At 41.2% G+C, this 20,914-nt stretch overlaps 1 protein-coding gene across 1 annotated transcript; it reads right to left on the bottom strand.

Moving 5' to 3' along the window:
- Positions 1–426: 426 nt before the first annotated feature.
- On the bottom strand, positions 427–19,247 carry lurap1 (leucine rich adaptor protein 1). The gene is made up of 2 exons (XM_003220272.4): positions 18,655–19,247; positions 427–4,275 (listed from the first exon to the last, which is right to left on the bottom strand). The coding sequence occupies exons 1-2, from the start codon at positions 18,859–18,861 to the stop codon at positions 3,568–3,570; spliced, it is 915 nt and encodes a 304-aa protein (XP_003220320.2). The 5' UTR covers positions 18,862–19,247; the 3' UTR covers positions 427–3,567.
- Positions 19,248–20,914: the final 1,667 nt, after the last annotated feature.

Raw genomic sequence — 20,914 nt, forward strand, 5'->3', positions numbered from 1 at the left:
ACTGAAATCAAGCTGTGCAGAACTTGTGAGCAATGAAATGGCCAATAAAATTTGGGAAGGTAGGAAGAGAGAGTCAAGTTGCTTGGACAACAGGAATTTGTTCAGTCTCTCTCTCTCTCTCTCTCTCTCTCTCTCTCTCTCTCTCTCTCTCTCTGACACACACACACACAGCTATAAACTGTAGAAACAATGACTGCAAAATAATGCAAGAACTTCATGCAAGAGTGGAAGGTCGGATTGTAAAAAAAATGGTGAAAACTGTGAAGATTTAACCATGCAATTTCAGCACAGTATGACTTTAGGTTGTATGGAGACTATCTTTGAATCAGAAATGAAAAGGAAGTCCCAGATAAATCATTGGCTTAAGCATCCCAGAATCCATCTGTAAATGATCATGCATCTATAGGAAAGCGAGCATATGCCATGGAAGTTACAACTGGAAATGTTTATTTCATAATATGATTCTCATTATCCCTCGGAACATCTTGTATTTTAAAGAGACATGTTACTTGTTATTTTAAAAGAACCGGTCTCAAGAGAACAACTCTACCAAAAAAAGGAGTGGCAATCACGACAGGCTCTTTAGGAACAATCTATATTAGTTACAAGCTTTATGTATATTGTATGTATTGTATGTCCATTTGATCCCTCTGCTTGAAAGATGCAGTACTAATTCTCACATTTCCCAACCATTCCCAGAGCTTGGAAATAACTACATTTTAATTAGTGTGAGGGGAACTATAGAAATCATAGTTTCCAAAAGCAATTTTCCAAGTTCTATTTATTCCTAATACCTACAATTCTGTCAACAAGACCAGCTCATTAGAGAGTGTGGTGTCTCCCTGCTCCTCCCACCAAAGCACCCTCTCATTTGTCCCTATCATTTCCTGGGTGCTGTCTCCATGCCTACTCCTGCTAAACAGAAAATGTAATAACATAGGTTTAGGACCTGGAATAGCTTTCTTAAAGTTTGGATTAAAGCTCAGAATGGATTCACCATCACTGTAAGCATGAAGTGCATGGAAAGGAGGAGAAGTCTGGCAATAAAATACTGAGGCTGTGATGCCAATTCAGTGGAAGAAAAATAGCCCTGATAGTGAGACCTACCAAGGAACATCTCCAGAGAGACAATAGGAAGCGAACACAGATGGTTATGTTTGCCGTCCATGTGGTGCACAGCTTGGTTCTTTGTCACATTGCTTGTGACATCACATACTCTTTGCATGAGTCACACTGGCCCATACCATTGCTACAAGCAAACTGTTTGTCCTCCAAAACTCACATGCCAGTATGTTAGCATAGATAAAAGAAGATGTAAGGATTGGTACAACACTGAAATGTAAAGTGACATGAGTCAAAGAGTGCAGCCACCATTGCAAAAAAAAGAAGTCACTTTTTGAAGTTCATTCTTCAGGTAAATTACATTGTTCATATCACAAATTATGGCAAACCATAACAGGCCACAAAAGTAACATTCAGGAAAAGAAAACACAAGGCCACAGTGGATGTGTCAGAAATTGAAATTAACCTGACTAATTTTAAAGATTAATTATTCAAGCAGCAGCCGTGGCAGGGGAAAGTCAGGCTTTGCAAGGAATGTGCCACATTCATAGTAAAACTCATCCCTCCTCCAGGAAGGAAATAGCTGGGGCTAGGATGGTTCAGGACCATAGCATGAGAAAAAAGGAAATCTCCCTCCTTCTGCCTACTGCAGTCATGATTTCTCAGTTCACTGCTAAAACTGACCACATCAATTGCAGCCAGGCAATTAATATGATCTCTGGTTTGGTCACCTGGAACAACACATGAAATCAAAATGCTTTCTTAATAGCTCATCTATATGGACAATACTGTCCTGTATGTTTCAACACACATACACACACACTGTGGATACCTGAAATTGCAGACAATAGTAAATTCTATATTTGAACTGTACTTGGGTTGGAAGCATACCATAGAATCACACTAAAGGATTTAGAGAAATCCACAAATACTTTCGGGAAGGTTTTTTTTTTTTTTTTAGAGTATGGGTATATGTAACAATGGATTTTGAGTTTGCCAATAAGGGGGTTGTACTATATATATAAAAACACTTTTCCTAGAATTCTGTTTTTTATGTGTGTTATTCCTCTTTCCTAAACTCAGATGAGTTGACAGAATTTGTTACAGCTTAATTTAAACGTGAGTATCTCTATCTGTATCTGTAAGCCACCCTGAGTCCCCTGTTGGGTGAGAAGGGCGGGATATAAATATTGTAATAAATTGTAATAAATATCTGATAGTTTTCCTGCTCTAGTCCACGGCTTCTTAAACTGTCAGCCCTGATCTCAAATGAGGTTCCCTTAATGCAATGTTAGGGTTTTGGAAAATTTGACAACAGTAAAAAAAATTCTGAACATTATCTAACGGTTTTTTTAGACATTTACATGAATCTGTTGTACAGTATTTACAGTGGACTCTGGAGAAGATGCTTCAGCTGTACTTCATAAAAATGCTGATTTGTTATTGGTAAATGTTCATTTTTATAGCTATTTTATACACCTATATAGCTGGGTTTGCATAAACATTTCTCAATCAGAAAGGGATGACAAGTAAAAAAGTTTAAGAAGCCCTGCTCTAGACCATAAACCACAGAATGACCAAGTTACAATTAAAGGACAACATTCTCATTTTCATGTTCATTCAGTAAGGAAGTGCAAAGCATGAGTAAAAGGTAAAGTCCCATCTTGGTTGATACATTCTTAAACATGTCAGTGGTATAAAAATTCTGCTTTTCATAGGGAAATTTGCACATTCTTGAGACACCAATATGATTCTGGCCACTATGATAACCATATGCACACATATACTTTCACGTTCACCCAGCTGCCCTCAATTCCAAACTTAGGAACTCAGTCTGCTTGCCACTGAAAATATGTTTTCCATGGTGAGTACAGTGTCAACTGAATTTGCATATTTCATTGTTGGATTAATTGTAATCCACCCTTTCTTTAAACCCAGGACTGAAATCAGAAGTAAAGGGATATAAATCCTGAATAATAATGGGACTGATGAAAAGGGGCACAGTGTCAAAAAAGTAATCCTTCATCCAAACCAAAGTCATGAATAACATGTGATATGAACAGGAATAGGCAAACACATTCTCCTTCTGGAAGCACTGATTACAATAATGACTATTATTGTGATCAGTTGCTATTAAGGTAATCATGCCCAAGGCAGCCTACAACTCTCATGTAGGTGAACAGTGTATGATCACAACACAGCATCCACAGAACATTTGGAAGTTAATCAAATTGCATAAGACTGGCAAATGTAGTGATAGCAGACCACTAGTTCATCCAAAATAGGGGTTTCATCTGAAACAAGACTGCTGTTGGGTGGAGGATGAATATAAAAAAGGACTGATGCAATCTGTGTAGTAGACATATCTTTTGTCCACCAGTGTATTCGCCATCAAAGGCAACCATTTTGGCAAGAAACATATAGCTTACAGCCAACAGTGCTCACAACTAGTGCCTTGAGGCCTTCAGCTTGCCATTGTTGACCTAGACCTCTTGGCCTTGGATGCTACAAGAACGTCACATCATCTTGAGACTGAACCCACTGCCAGTGGGCATCATACTCCAAGTGCCTCCTGCTGTTGATCATGCAGTTCTCCAAGTCAGCTTTGCTATTCCTATAAAATTTTCCTGCTGGGCTGCCTTTGCTTGACTGCTCTGCAGCTGATGAAGGCAATTTAGCCTCAGTGCTCTGCTCCAGTCCTGGAACTTGTCTACTCTGAAGCCCATTAGCCATTGGTGGCGATTGCACAGTGGGTCTCTTTGGCTCACTTTGGCTTTTAACCAAACTAGGGACCCTCTCAAGGTAGGGTTTGTTTTTCTCTTGTTCTTTGTCTTTCTTGGCAGGAAGAGTTCTGTCTAAGTCAGCCTTTGAACTTTCCAGTTCAGCTCTAGCCAGTGGCCTGCCTGGGGTGGATGACATGACTGGTTCTATGGAAGGTCCTTGTCCATATTCATCCATATCATCAGCCAGGGTATCCAAATAGCTGCCAATAGATATACTGTCCAACTTGTCATTAGGATCCTGAAGGCTGTTCCAACTGCCCCGCCGAGATGTCTCTTGACTCTCTACTAAGCTGTACTGGCTGCTGGTGAGACTGCTGCAACGGCTGGTCAGCATCCCTCTCTCCTCTAGTAGCCACTTCACTGCCTCTATGCCCTCATTCACTGCTAACAGTTGCTGCAGGATCTTGATATCAATTGCTCTGAGGCAGGCCTATAGAAAAAGAAGAAAGAGAAACAACACAGGTGTCAGGAACTACTGAATGGACAACCTTCTGGGAGATAAACTGGTATGAATCTTTTTCCCCAGAACACTGAGCAAAACAGTCCACATGGAACTAAGCAATAATAGTAATAAAATCGACTGACTGAGGTGATTTCCGGCATTGGATAACCCTCAATGAGAGCCAGGTGCATTTTCATCTCTTCCAAACATTTATAATGTTATCAAATCATTCAACTCACAAGAAGTATTCCTTCAAGTTGGTAGATGTCAGTGACTTTCAGATTGTCATAGTTAAAAGTGATGAACATTTTAATGGAGCACGGAAAAAATAGGGAAGAAGGAAAAATTAGATAATGGAAAGGAAAAGAAAGGTATGACTATCAAGTATGTGAGTAGAGAACTATTTCCGCCACTACCTCATCCCAAAGAAAACAGTAAGGAATCAGAAGTCACTTTCTACATTCTCATTTTATTCATTTTCTGTGGTTAACATTCCAAAACACAGAAGTGTTGATCATAAGATGGCCTCTCCCTGCCTTCTTGGATACCAGTAAATTACATACAATCTGAGATTACCACAAAGACCCTGCTCTCATTTTGCTAGGGTCACACTGTTCTGTACTATTTGGCTACTTTCCTTCTTGGTACCTAAATCTTTATATTCATCAAAACTCCCCAGTTCCTTTGTTTCTCCTTCCCTTCTTCCCGCTCTCCCTCCCTTCTACAGTTCCCAGTTGTACTACTGCCTGCCTTTTTGGCAAGTTAGATTTGCTAGTTATAGTTATCAACCGCAACAGAGAAGTAACTTCATTTCTCATCTGAATTTTTAAACAGGTTTTATTTCAATTAATTATTCCAGAATTCAAATGAAATTAAGAAGGTGGACTATATAGACCTTCTATGAATCAATTTAGTAGGCAGGGAAAAGTAGACAAAATGTAATGAGGAATCAATGCATCAATGGGAATAAAGTATTTCCTTTCAGTCAGGTTATATCTTGAGTATAAGTGTTGCAATTAAATCCTGCAGTTTTATCTCTGCAGGCAAATTCATTAGTAGCAGCCAGATAATGGTAAATCCAAACCACAGAGAGGTCAGAGTTGGAAACGTTAGCTGAAAGCCCATATCAACTGCAATGTAACTTTATATATAATTAGCTACATAGCAAAGGAGCTAAGGAAAACTGTTCGTGAATTGCACAGAAGCATAACAGGGCTATACCAATGCACATCAGCACCCCTTAGCCCAGTGGTTCTCAACCTGTGAGCCCCCAGGTGTTTTGTCTTACAAGTCCCAGAAATCCCTGCCAGTTTACCAGCTGTTAGGATTTCTGGGAGTTGAAGGTCAAAACATCTGGGGACCCTCAGGTTGAGAACCACTGCTTTAGCCAGTGTCTTGATGGACAACAAAAACAATGTGCATAAGTACTGATGTACCTTGGTCCCATTGTGCAGCGATCCATTGGTCCCAGCTCCCCTCCATAAAGCAGTTCTCTTTTGGATACAGACATTATGGAAATATCAGATGCTAATTCCTAGATACATAAGTCAACCTATGAAGATATAACTCTTATGCAGGAAGCAACTCACCATTCTTTTGATGTGCTACCTGGGACAGAATCTGAGAGCTGTAGCCTCCAACAGTACAATTTCCAAATTACGATTAGAGCTACTCTACGTGAGAGCTGTTTGCATATTGCTGCTCATCATTTGCAACTATGCAACTTTCACCACCATTTTTAATTCCATGCACTGGCATAGCAGAGTTAAGATGTTTCTGTGTACCGAGGCAAAAAGTTTTGAAGAAACACATATTTTACAATTCTTTGGTTCTCAAACAGCTATGCGTATAAATGTATCAGCTCCAAGGTTTCCTTTTGTAGAACATCTGAGCTGGGAAATGTTTATAGAGGAGTTTGATTTATCACCCTTGATTCAAAGATTGTGGAATTAGGTAAATGATTCCAGACGTACAAGATGTCAATGAACTATTTGTTGAGGCATATGAGCACCATGGACAGAGGGAAGCAGTCCAGACAGGGCAGAGTAAAAAAATGACCGGTAATCTGGGGGAATGACTTCCTTAGAGAGAAAGCACTCCTATGAAGACTAATCCCTAGAAAGTGGAGAAATTGAAAGCCATCAGCTAAGACAACTTCATTTATTATAATTGTGGCAAACAACACCAGTGATTCTCAGAATAATGGGAAAACTGTGGATCTACATCTGGAAAAAATCTGTGCACATATGCATGTCTGACTACCCTGCTCAAACTCCAATTGGAATTGGAACTCCAATACAAAATTCCAATGTAGTACTAGTTTCTCCTGCAACAGCTGCGACATAAAGAGTTACTCTTTAATTTGCATATATAAATATCTACATCTACATCTACATCTACATCTATATCTATATCTATATCTCAAAGTGAACCATATCAACAAATCATATCCCATCTTATTTTGAAAGTTCATTAGGGTCAGCCTACTTGAATGAGAGACAGTCAATGGATATCAGGTGCAGCAGGCTATATTTCAGAGATAGGGACTGGCAAAACAACCTCTGAGTTCTCTGCCTAAGAAAATCCTATAAAATCCTTGGGGATGCTTTAAATCAACAAGGAACTTGAAGGAAGACCTGTATACACACTGCCAATAGGGAACCAAAACTGAGTATGTTAAGGTGATAAACCCCAAAGTATTCTGTTGAAAATATTTAGTGCCAAATCATGTTTCTTGTATAAATTATATACATAACATTACAAAACTCTATCTAATTCTGATTTTAGAACAGAAAGCTGGTCATAATACCTGAATGCTCACTTAACAGGAATTGAAAAGAATAACTTTGCACACACACGTTGATAATTCTCTACAATCGGTGTGAGATTGCAGAATTCAAGCTTTTACACAAGGGCTCAGTGGCAGACAAACATTCACATACCAATCAGTTTGTGCTTCAGTTGCAATTGGATTTCTTGATCTGAGAAAAGGGAAGTCTGAATGAACAGATGGAGGAACTAAGGAAATACTTGTCCAGGAAGACTTTTTTAAATATCAGGAAAAGACCAGAGAACAAATAGCCAGTCTACAGGACGTGGATCCTATTTCATGCAGCTATAGTTCTATTTTTGAAGAAAAGCAAATAAACAGCAGCAGGTGTGCTTGAAAGAACTGTGTCTACTTTGTAGTGCCAATGCCAATGGCATGAATATGTTCCAGCTGGACTTGGGTGGCTAGTTTAGTGCAAAGGGTGAGGACTGCTTTCCGTATTGTTTTCTAGAGCTTCTGCTTCCACTGTTTGTAGTCCTTTCTCAAACATGCTATTATAACAGCTTCATTGTTATAAGTGTCAAAAAACTACATTGCAGAAAGAGTTTGTATAACACAATAATAACACTTTGGTCCCACTTTAATTGACATGGCTCCATCCAATGGAAGTGTGTGTGTGTGTGTGTGTGTGTGTGTGTGTGTGTGTGTGTGAGAGAGAGAGAGAGAGAGAGAGAGAGAGAGAGAGAGAGAGAATGAGTGTGTTATGAATGTATGCAAATATGTGTGTGTGAAAGAGACCATATTGAGCAGGACTTGTCCACTTTAGCCTTCTGTCCCTTGCATTTTTCCAGTGGAAGATCATTCTCAAACCTCAGGAAAATTCTTAGGAAGAAAACACAGCCTCTAGGTTGTAAAGCATTCCTTGCCACAAATTAAAGCATTTTACTGCACTCTCCACTCACAAAAATGCTTTCCAGGGTGGCTTATTAAATCCAAGACATTACTCTGATTTAAAGAGAGGAATTAATGCATAGCTTTTAAGGAAATTGTTCATTACTCTGATCAGCAGTTTAGAAGGAGTCTAGCTTCAACTCACCCCCATTCTCTGGCAAATAACTAGAGGGGGTGCAATTGCCAATTTTCTGAAAAGGTGAAACACAGAGTGCCTTGATATTGTAAAATGAAGGCAGTTTGACACCACATTACCTGCCATGGCTCAATGCAGTGGAATCATGTGAGTTTTGATGTTATGAGGTCTTTGCCTTCTCTGCAAAAGAGTGCTGGTGCTTCACCAGACTACAACTCCCATGATTCCACAGCACTGAGCCAGGAGAGTTAAAGTTCTGTTAAAATGCATACACTCTACAATGTAGATGCACCCACACTGTCCATAGTTGTGTGGGACCAATGCCAGCAATCACATAAAGGTGTTATACCCAGTGTTATACAAGAGTTTTCTTACTGAATGTCCAAAGATTTCCCTTATCCTAATCCTAACCCCTATCCTCCACTCAATTTAGATCAGTGCACAGGGAAAGGAGATATTAATGCTCCAATATAGCCTCTCCCCACTGTTTCTCATCCCCACCTCCAGCAACAAAGAAGAACCAAACAATCATGCCACAACTATGATTTGGCACTGGCATCTCACACCAAAATCATTATCCAAAGGAGAGCAATTGCTTTTGGGGAAGATGAATTATGTGAGTCAGCAATGCCTACCAGAATGTGTAGTCTGGCCCTGAACCAACTAATTGAAAGGTTGAGAATCTGAACGGCTGCCTAAGATGAAAAAGACCAGAATCAAACACTCTGGTCCCTGTTCAAAAGTAGGACAGACAAAAGACAAAGTAGCTTCCACATTTTGCCTTTTTTACTATCTTGTTTTGATTGTGCAGGAGAATTGCAACCTGTTAATTCAGTGGTTCTCAACCTGTGGGTCCTCAGAGGTTTTGGTCTACAACTCCCAGAAATCCCAGCCAGTTTACCAGATGTTAGGAGACCCACAAGTTGAGAACCAATTGTCTCGTAAATAGCCTTTCTTCCTTGCTCTTGTTCTGGGAGAAAAGCAGGATGGAAATCAAATAAGCAAATAACGATACATTCAGTCAGGGCCGTAGCCAGGATTTTGATTCGGGGGAGGGGGCTGAGTCTGAGCGGGAGAGGGTCTACTCTAGCAAACCTTTTGTATGGTTATCCCAATACCCCCATGCATATGGGATATATTGAGCATGGTGATCAGATCATGATATGAATAAACGTAACAGTTTAAATAATAAATGTAAGGCCTTCTCGTGGGCCACCCTGAGAATTTCGGGGGGGGGGGGGGGGCTGAAGCCCTTCAAGCCCCCCCCCAGGCTACATGCCTGCATTCAGTATGGGGTCAGCAATACAAGATTAATGTAAGATTTGTGCCATTCCTCCAGATGTTGATAGATTTCAGTTCTTACCCCCCCCCCCCCGACTATATTGCTTAATGCTAATAGGGCAATTTAACAATATGTAGAAGTCACATTACTCTCACCCTACTATAAGGATTATTAAGACAATGCAAAGTACAATACCATATAAAATATTTCATACTGGTATTAAGTACAATACAAATAAGTACAGGTATTTTACTGTGTGTGGTTTCTCACTGAATGATGAATTCAAGATGTATTCTATAAAAAAAACCTTTTGTACTTTTAACCTAAGGAATCCCATAGTACAAACTACCTCATATACAAATTTGATAAGGTGTAGTGATAACAGCAGCAGCTACTGGTTTCATTTATATCCTCCTGGCTCAGTACTTCCTCGTGCCTTATCCCCACAGCAACCCTGTGATGTAGGTCAGGCTTGCAGAGAGTGACAGTCTGAGTTCTTTGGATCAGTAGGTAATGAAAAGTGATTCTCCCACATCTCAGGACACTCTGTGTGATAATAATAATAGCATTAACCTGACTTCACAGCTTATGCTCTTGAAAAAATCATAACAAGATGGTTGAGAAACAGCACAAAGAATAGAAATATAAGACAAAATGCAATAAATGATACAGAACAGCAAAATGGCACAAACTATACATATATAGCATATGCATACACACATACACATATTTCAACACGGCATCTTAATAAAATAATTAGTCTATTGCCACTTTCCTGAAATAGGTCTGCCCCTAAAGGGATCATGGTGCTACAGTTTAAAAAGCCCTGTCCTTTGGTGCCTGTACACCACACTTCTAAGCAAGAAAGGACTATGAGGCAGAACTATTGAGCCAGTACATAGGTAGAGATGCATGAGAACAGCTGTTCCATCCCACATGTGTCAACGTTTAATTCTGGACTACAATTTCAAGAAACCCCAGACACAGCCCTGCCAGTGCTACACGGTATCTTTTCTTATCCATATTTAGTTTATTTTTGGATTACAGCTTCCAGAATACGTCTATCCAATATTATTGGTACATCTGTTCCTTAACACATCTCTGTTCTATGATTCTGAACCATTCCCATTAAACACAATTATTCTCTATTAATATAAAAAGGTCTGCAAAGCTTAATGTGCACCTGGCAGACTTGCCTTTGAATAAATGGAAGGAATACAGAATTAAGTGTTTAGTAACACTTTCAATCTTGTAAATCAAGGCTTTGCAAGCATTCCTCTCATGCACAAACACACACCTGCCAAATTTTCTGTTCTTCACAGTAACTACTGTATCTGTCTCATTATCCACTGAAAAGCAAAATGCCAAGGAGGACATCCCAGCATGCAAATAATATAATGATTTATGGATCTTTGCTTTGCATCTTGTACGCATCTGGCCCAGGATATTTAAAACACAAATCAAATAAATGTTGTTTGGGAATAATAGCAGGGCAGAGATCACTTGCTAGTGTCCTTATTTGGTGTCTCTTCAGCACTAATGCTTTGGCACACCGTTTTTACTAAAAGCATTTGGAAGGAGCAAATATTAATAAAAGATTAATGGAGACCATATAACAAAGGTATTTATAATTAAACAGTGACTAATCAATTCAATAATAATAAATATTGGTAAATAATAGTACCAATTAACAATATCATTATTAACGAAAACTATCATTAATTATTAATTTCTGATAATCATTCACCAATAGTTGCTCATTAATAATTATAATGATTAATAATTCACACAAACATTAATAATTATTAAGTGATTAATGTGGATAAAGCAGCATTTTCTTTCTTGTTCTATCAAAATCTCAACTTATCAAGGTATTAAAGATAGATGACATCTTCCTGAGTAGATGTGCTTCTAGTAAAAGTAGTAAATACAGTATAAATCCTTGAGTTTGGGGTAACCGATGTGTTGCCCACAGGTTGTTAGGGTTTTTCAGAGGGGCTGAGCCCCTTTTGCAGTCCTTGAAAAATCCGGGGCAAGCCCCAATAACCCTCAAATCCTTTTAAAACGTAATGCTGATTGGGGGGGGGGGTGATTCCCCCCTCAAACACTAACCAAATCAGCTTAAAAGCAAAATAGATTGGGATGTTTATTTTCCTCACACCCTAGAGACCTCCTAATTGAGATAAAAATGAAATGAAATACCAACCACAAGTGGCACGGCCTCATTTCCATTGCACTGAAACCTAAAAGTGTGACTCATCAAAAGATGTGCGTGAGGAGTTGGGAATGGCACTGGTTCCTCTATTGTTGCCCATGCCATATTAGTTCTTGGAGACCGCTACCAAATAAAAATTCAAGTACATAGAATATTTGGATTTAAAATTGCTCCATATTGCTTTATTTAAAACTTGTTTACCCCACTTTTCTTTCAGAAAACTCAAGCCAGCTCTCAACAAGAGAAAACAGCAACCCCAGCTATTTAAAATATTTCCTCCCTTTGGCAATACAGTAGAGTCTCACTTATCCAACACTCTCTTATCCAGTGTTCTGGATTATCCAACACATTTTTGTAGACAATGTTTTCAATACATCATGATATTTTGGTGTTAAATTCGTAAATACAGTAATTACTACATAGCATTACCATGTATTGAAGTGCTTTTTCTGTCAAATTTGTTGTATAACATGATGTTTTGGTGCTTAATTTGTAAAATCATAACCTAATTTGATGTTTAATAGGCTTTTCCTTAATCCCTCCTTATTATCCAACATATTCGCTTATCCAACATTCTGCCGGCCCATTTATGTTGAATAAGTGAGACTCTACTGTATCTACGTGGTTATCCAGGTGTGGTAAACTGAATGGAGAAGTGTTATGAGTGAAGAATTAACATTTTTATGAAGAGGATCATCTATCTTTAGGGCAGAGTCTAGATAAAACATTTCTTCTTGTTTTGGGAGGCATCAAACCAACCTAAATAATCTAAATACTCTAAAGATCTGATTTGGAAAGCTACTATGGTCCGCTCTGGTTAGTAGTACTTGGATGAGAGATTACCAAATTATATCAACTATTTCAGCCTTCATTTTAGAGGAAAACTGAAAAATTTTCCTCCCATAGTCCTTGCCTTAAAAAACCCCTTCAAATGTATGAAATCATAAATTGACAGGCAACTTGATGACACACAGGTGGCATTCTAACCCCATTCTAATTTGTGCCAGTCAGTAGCCTCAGAAATCAGAATGGCACTGCCCACTGGCAATTTGTTGTGGGGAGAGAGGGAGGGAGGATTACCCCTATTTTTGTTTTGTTTTGGTTTATTGTAGTAGCATGCAAGACTATGCCCAGAGCAATCTAAGGCTCACCACTGGGAAACCCAGTCTCCAAAAGAAGTATTTTGTGACCTAATGTATCCCAAACTGTTCTTCTTCCACATTGTTCAAAATCTTTGTAAATAAAAGAAATTGCTATTTGAAATTAAGCCTATGGCATATAAAACCTAATGCAATCTTTGAAACCATTCAGTCATTCAGAAAGATCAGAGAAGTTAATGGTAATTTGCTAAGGCTGGGCAGCAGATGTATCCCTTTGGCAAAGAGCCAGTTAATGTGTGGATGATGAGAAATTGTTCAGTCTTATTTTCTTCCTGGGAAAACAATCTAAAGATAAACCTGGATTTCTCACTGTTCTCCATATGAGGTTGATTTCTGGGAATGAGCCATTTCAATGTTGAGTTCCAAATCAAAGTCACAAAGGATTTTATTGGCTGAATTGTTTGGTGAAGTCAGTGTTTGTGTTCCTGTTGTTTACTGCATTACTGCCTTTGAAGAAGGCTGCTGGTTGCCATACTAGGACATCAAGTTAAGGATTCACTGTGTACTTGTAAAATCCTGGAAGGACTAGATAGAAGGCAATATTTTTTTCTGTTTCATGTATTCCCAAGAGCTTAACAGCACAATATTATCCATTTGGAAGTTTCCATTAAATCTAAAATGTCTTATTCCCAAGTAAGTACATATAGACTTCAGTTGCCCATGGAGGCTTTCAAATTAGTGGGACAGTCTATCAATTCTGGGTCTGCATTCATACTTCAAATGTGCTATCCAGGGTGCTGAACACTTTGCGCAAATTTGGTTCAGCATCATAACATATTATTTAAATACAGAGCTCAAATCTGGATTCACTGCCCCATTGATATGGAAACTACCAGCTACCATAGAGGCTGAAATCTAAGTCAAAGATCTGGATGACAGCTAAATGTACAACAAAAAATGAACAGCACTGAACACCATATGTTATGCCTGAGATCTCTGCTGAAGAAGGAAGTTTGCATTTGCAAAAACAAATACAAATGAGAGACAGATGAGAACATTTCTCCCCTCCTCTGCAGAATCATATGTTAATTTTATCTGTGGAAAATGCCTTTCCAGCTGCCACAAAATGCTGCAGATTTAGAGAGTTATATACCTGCAAGTAAGCTTAATTGAAAATAATGGCCCTTAATTCTAAGAAAGAATGTACAAAATTGCTTTGTGGGTTTGCAAACCACACTTAGCATTTATTTAAGATGATGCTCAAAAACAATGGCACTTCCCCATAAATCGTCATGATAAGCCTTACAACAGCATTGTAAGGGAGATCAATATGAATAGGCACAACTGCAGAGGAGGGCCTGACAATGAGAGTACATGGTTAGCCAAGGGCCACCTTCTGTGTCCATGGCTGAGATAAGAGGTGAGCTATGAGATATTCAACATGTTGCTCACCACCTTAACAAGTCCACTATATTTCAGTCTCTACACACACAGAGCATAAAGTGATTGTGTAATGAAATCATATTCATGTTCTTAAGAAGTATATTCCACAGTGTTCAATGGTGGTTATAAGCAGGACTGCAACCTTCATTCTTAAACAATTGTTCACCATCTCATCCCATCTCACATCTCAAAAAAAGAGAAGAAAATGAAGGAAGAGGAGGTGGAAACAATCTTCGGGAAGAAAGGGAAGATGTTATCATTTTTTTTGAAAATTATTCCACCCACTTTTTGCTAAAGGCCAACTTACCAATCAAGTTTCCTAAGAGTTGATCCAGAAAACAAATAGCACTACTGAAAGCATTTTGGAAAATGGTTCTGTGCCAATTGACAAGTCAATGCAGGTTTAGCATACAATTGCCAAAGAAATGCTGGGCACAAAAACTGAAGTGATTTAGTGACTCCTCCAGAGAAAGCTGGCTTCTTTATGGATCCACTCTACCCATCTTCATTCTACACTAAAATGGCTGTCTGAATGGGACAAATCATATAGGTTTGGAATGGGGTAGTGAATGTTTTCCTTGAAATTAAACTAAGAACCAGAACTTGGGAAAGTGACTTTGTAGGTGATCAGAATCTCTCAACAAACATGCCCCTTAACTGTGCCTCTGACTGTGCTGTCTTTGAATTTCGGGAAATCCAAAATAGTGACTTTTCCTAGCTCTGAGAAAAATTCTCCTGTCCTTACCTTTTATTTTCTCTATAATAATAACAGGTTGAAAAGTCCTAAATGTAACAGATCCTGTGTGACCCTGGAAGCTATGCAGGGTCAGCCCTGGTGATAGTACACTTGGAATGAAGACTGTAAGATATATTTCAGGGAAATGGCAAACTATCTGTTAGGATCACTTGTCTAAGAAAGCCCTATGACATTCCTGGGGTCACTATAAGATGATAGGCAACTTGAAGGCACCCGCCCACCCACAACAGCAATATGTATCTGTTTCTGGTAAAAACGTCCACAGGAGCTGATCAGGGTATTTGGGCATAAGGTCCAGCACACTAGGCAGCTCATTTCAAGTTCACATTAAAACCCAAAGTGGCTTCACTAAGCCACAGACATGGAAACCACTAGTGGATAACGTTAAGGCAACATAATCCTGTGGTTCACTTTTATGGAAATCTTTCTAATAGTCCCATTCCAATCAAGTGTCAGTCCATGCAGTGCAGATGAAATTGATACAGAGAAATGGATACACAGACCTGAAATGCCCTGGGCTCATATTCAGCCTCTGAAACTGAGCCTGGATGATAAAATGTCTTCTTTCTTTCAGAAACTGAGAGCCAAAAGTTGATCTCTCATGGCAGGAAGAAACTGAATAGCAGGCAGGGTGGCCATACCTCTCTCTAGGAGGGCAAACTGCAGCCTGGTCACTGTGCTAATCTGTTAGTTATTACAAGAGACAGCAGTGCACCTTTGAGGAAAGGGTTTATTATGGCCTGAGTTTCAAAAACTGAGAGCAAGATAGATATGGATGAATTGAAAAAATGCAAGACACACACATAAATGGGATGGCATGTGTAGAAAGAAGAAGAGTCAGTGTGGTATAGTGGTTTGGGTCTTGTTAAGGTTAAAAAAAAACCCTGGTTTACTCATGAATTTTAACTGGTTAACCAAATCCCCATGCTAAGTCTATGAGACACAAAAAATTAAGAGTTCCTCCAGGCACTATCTCAAGCAGATATTGACAGGCCTGTAGCCGGGGCAGGGGGTTAGGGATTCAACCCCCCTCCCAAAAATTTTCACCCCCCCCCCCAAAAAAAATTTCTGGCTACGGCCCTGACACCTTCTGAACAAATCTTGCCAGAAAACCCTATGATAGGATCACCTTATGATTCCCTAAGCTGGGGGCTTGAAGGAACACAACAACAACAATCAAGAGAAGATCAAGCTTTAGTTAATCAGAATGAAAAATGTAAGGAGGGGAACTGGGGGAACTTTCCTTCCTTTCTTCAGAGAAAAAGTATGATTCATTTGTGTGTTTTCCTATTCTATTGTGGATCAGAAATATTGCTTTATAAACCCACCTTGGGTAGAGGAAGAGTTTGAAAATAAATTCAGGAGAAGGGGGAGATTGAGCCCCCAAAATAGAATGGTTTGGTGAAAAGGAGACCCAATTGGAGAATAAGGCTATCCCATGGAGAGTAGAGAAAAAATGATGATGCTAGAGGAAATGGCAGTTTAAAAAAACACAGAGAATTTCTCAGAAATAGAACTATAAAGCAGAAAAGATGTATTAAAAGTGTTGAACCAGGACTTCAGTTATGAAGCTGAAATGAACAATTGAGCTGTGTTTTAAATGTTCATTCAAAGTAACTGGGAAGAAGGAACTGACTTCAGTCTCCTACCCTGGTTTGAGTCCCCACTCAGCCATGAGACTCACTGGCCAATCATAGGCCATTCATCATTTTCATGTATGACATACATCCCTGGCTGTTGAGAAGATAAAGGAGGCTGATGGTTCTGATGTTGAGGGCGGGGTGGGGGGTGGGGTGGGTTGAATCCACTTTTAAATAACCCTGTTTGGGAGGTAGAATTCAGCATCTTGGCTAAAGTTCAAACTAAATCCAGCAATGAGTTCACCATCTCCCTGATATCAGAACTAACTACAGTACCAATCTCCAGTGACAGGGAAAGAAACTTCATGCAGCCTTGAGTTTAATGGAAGAGAGACAAAGCAGAAATGGCAAATAATGGCCAGCAAGAGAGGGACAAGACCTGAGCTGGGCTGGAAAAACATGTATCCAGGGAATAAACAGAAGTGCTGTCCATTTGGACTTTGGAACAGAGATGTAAGGTTTTTCTGCAAGGTTGGCTGGCCATGCTGAAAGACAATCAAGTATGTTTCCTAAGCAAAGGAGAAGGAATAAGATCCTTAACTCCAGAATCTCAAATTACCTGTAGATGGGGGATGCATCTACACGTGTATTTGGGATCAAGCTTTCTGAGAATAACTGCAGTGCAATAGATGAATTGATGGATAAGGAATATGTGCAATGACTACTGGAGTGGCTCAAACTACGATTGTGGATGGCATAGTTTTAATAGTGATTGTAATGTTTTTAAATGTTTAATTTGTATTAATTTTAATTTACTGTTTATTTTAAATGTATGATGTTTAAGGCATTGAGTAGTTGCCTAAATCTAAAGCCGCCTTGAGTCCCCTTCGAGGTTGAGAAGGACAGGAGATAAATATGGTAAATAAATAAACTGTTGAATTAATGCCCTACGATACCACTTTCACTACCATGGCCGAATGCTGTGGAATCCTGGGGTTTGACAAGGCCTTTAGCCTTCTCTGCCAATGAATGCTGGTACTTCACCAAACTACAATTCCCATGCTTCCGCATCATTGACACTGGTGTCAAACGGTATCAATCCTTCAGGGGGTTCTTTCTACAGCTGCAGTTCTAGGACATTATGATGCAGATTGCAACACCAGCAGGGGTTGGGCTAGATGTTTTCCTGGGAATCCTCCCAATTCCCACTTCTAGAATTCTAGAATCAGAAGCACTAGCAGTTGGTTGGACTAAATTATCTCTTGGGAACCCTCCCAGTTCTAGAGTTCTCTAACTGGAAGTAGTCAAGTGGGACCCATTTAACCCTAGCAATAAGAAAAATGTGTGTGTGTGTGGGGGGGGGGGGGGAGGTGCTTTGGAGGGGAATCTCTCCCTTCCACACTCCAGAGCAGGCATGGGCAAACTTTGGCCCTCTGGGTGTTTTAGTACAGAGTCTGCTGCTTGAATCATGCATGTGAAGAGATTTTGCATGTTCACTTGTCACTCACAGATAACTTTCTGCAAATTGCTGAAATGATCCAATACTTGACAACCCAACCTTTTAGTTGGTCAACATCGTCTTTATTTGAAACAAGGCTTATGACTGTTCCTTGCAAATGTGTGTGGGGTTTTTTTATTAGTGTGGTGAATGACCCCTGTCCAGACACAAAACCTTCATTTGTTCTTGATCATGTTAGATGGCCTTCATACTTCTGTTAGAGAAGAGTTTTAAGGCTCCTATGAAGGAGGAAACTAAGCAGACAGTGAGATCTTCACTCCTGGTTCCAGAGCAGGGATTTAGGAGGTGGCCTCTTGAATCAGAGTGCAATCCCTTGAACTCAGGCATGGGCAAACTTGGGGCCTCCAGGGGTTTTGGACTTCAACTGCCACAATTCCTAACAGCCTACCGGCTGTTAGGAATTGTGAGAGTTGAAGTCCAAAACTCCTGGAAGGCCCAAGTTTGCCATGCCTGCTTTAACTACCAGACAGGTTTCCTCTGGGAAAGAGGATGTCCAAACCCCTGGAAGGCCCAAGTTTGCCCATGCCTGCTCCCGAGGGAATGAAATGCCAGAGCGGGTCTCTTAGGGTTGGGGGGGGGGGGGGAGAGGGTGGGACCTGCCGGGTGTCACTCACCAGCTCAAGCTTCAGAGCCTTGATCTTCTCGCCCAAGCCGTGGCGCAACCCCCGGCCGGGGCTGCTCCGGAGCAAGTGCGCCGTGGGGTCCTCCCGCAGCCAGCGCAGCAGCCCTTCGGGGGGCCTCTGCCCCACTTTGCTCTCCAGCTCCTTCAGGTCGGGGGGCAGAGGGACCTCCGTGCAGCCCACCGGCGCCGGGACCTCCATCGCCAGCTGTGGGACGAAGACAGGACTCGGGAGGAGGACGAAAAGAAGATGAAGAAGAAATCGGGCGTCTGCCTCGAGGGGAAAACCCTTGCTGCCCTTCAAAGTCCAGTGGCTCCCGCGTCAAGAGGAAACGCACCCCAATTCAGGAGGCAGCGCCCCCAAAGCCCAGCGCCCCCAGCCTCAGGTCCAGCGATCTGTGCTGCTGGGCCTCGGCAAAGCGGGGGTCACTCCTTTGCTCTCTCGCCCATCCTTCCGAGGCCCCCGACGCGGCCATTCATGGGCGATTTCCGACTACCAAAGTCCCCTTTCCTCTTCGGAGCCGCCCTTGGTGTCTCTCTCCTTCCTCCTTTCCCTTCTTCTTGAGGCCGGTAGCACGACCCGCGTGGGTTGTCAGCCACTGAGGGAAACTCCACCCGCGACACGGCGAGATTCTCTTCTTCCCAGGGAGAAGACGACGCAGGGCGAATGCAGCCGGAGGTGTGAGGCTGTCCTCTCTTCCCCTCTCGCCCTGAGGCCCTAGAGACCCGCCCCAGCCGCAGCCGCAGCTCCAGCTCCAGCCTCTGCCGACACCTGCCCGGGACAGGGAAGCGCCCACTGCAGAGGGAAGAGCCACGCCGACAGCGGCCCAGCGCCCGTAAGGTTCCGCCAAGAAGCGCACGCTTCTCCTACCGTATTTCCACAGCGCAGGCAGATCAGGACGTCAGAGCCCTATTGGGCGCGGTTAGGGCTGTAGCGGGGGCGGGGCGGGGCGGGGGACGGGTAGGGGTTCGACCCCCCCAATAAATTTTCAGGGTTTTTTTTTAATGGTTCACTCATGAATTTTAACGGATTAACCAAATCCCCATGAGTGTCCACTGAAGTTTATCTGTCTTCTTGAGTATCCACTGAAGTTTATCCATGGAGCCTGATTTCTAAATTATTTTGCGTTATGGAACTACACTTCATGATTCGCTAAGAAAGTTTCAATTCCCTTCCCCCCCCCCCCATTTTTTTCTGGCTATGGCCCTGGGCGCGGTGTTTTCATTGTACTCGCCGCCTTGACAAAATTGAAGGAAAAGCTGATAAGGAGAAGACCTGGCTCTGGCTCACGAATGGGACCCTGAAGAAGGAGACAGAAGGCCTGATCCTTGCAGCCCAGGAGCAAGCCATAAGAACAAACGCAATTAAGGCCAAGATCGAAAAATCAGCTGATGACCCAAAATGCAGACTGTGCAAGGAAACCGATGAAACCATTGATCATATCCTCAGCTGCTGTAAGAAAATTGCACAGACAGACTACAAACAGAGGCACAACTGTGTGGCCCAAATGATCCATTGGAACTTATGCCTCAAGTACCACCTGCCAGCAGCAAAGAACTGGTGGGATCACAAACCAGCAAAGATCGTGGAAAATGAACACGCAAAGATACTGTGGGACTTCCGAATCCAGACTGACAAAGTTCTGGAACACAACACACCAGACATCACAGTTGTGGAAAAGAATAAGGTTTGGATAATTGATGTTGCCATCCCAGGTGACAGTCGCATTGACGAAAAACAACAGGAAAAACTCAGCCGCTATCAGGACCTCAAGATTGAACTGCAAAGACTCTGGCAGAAACCAGTGCAGGTGGGCCCGGTGGTGATGGGCACACTGGGTGCTGTGCCAAAAGATCTCAGCCGGCATTTGGAAACAATAGACATTGACAAAATTACGATCTGCCAACTGCAAAAGGCCACCCTGCTGGGATCTGCACGCATCATCTGAAAATACATCACACAGTCCTAGACACTTGGGAAGTGTTCGACTTGTGGTTTTGTGAAACGAAATCCAGCATGTCTGTCTTGTTTGCTGTGTCATACAACATTGTTGTGTCAATAATAATAATAATAAACAACTTTATTTCTATCCAGCCACCATCTCCCCTAAGGAACTCAGGCACAAAGGCACTCCAGGGTGCAGCATACAATATAAGGCGGTACATGAGTATAAAATGATATCATATAAAATTATAAAATTAAACAGCCCCTATCAACATACTTAATAAAATCAAAATAGCACAATTTTAAAAAC

The sequence above is a fragment of the Anolis carolinensis genome, chromosome 4 (assembly GCF_035594765.1).
Source record: "Anolis carolinensis isolate JA03-04 chromosome 4, rAnoCar3.1.pri, whole genome shotgun sequence".
NCBI lineage: Eukaryota > Metazoa > Chordata > Lepidosauria > Squamata > Dactyloidae > Anolis > Anolis carolinensis.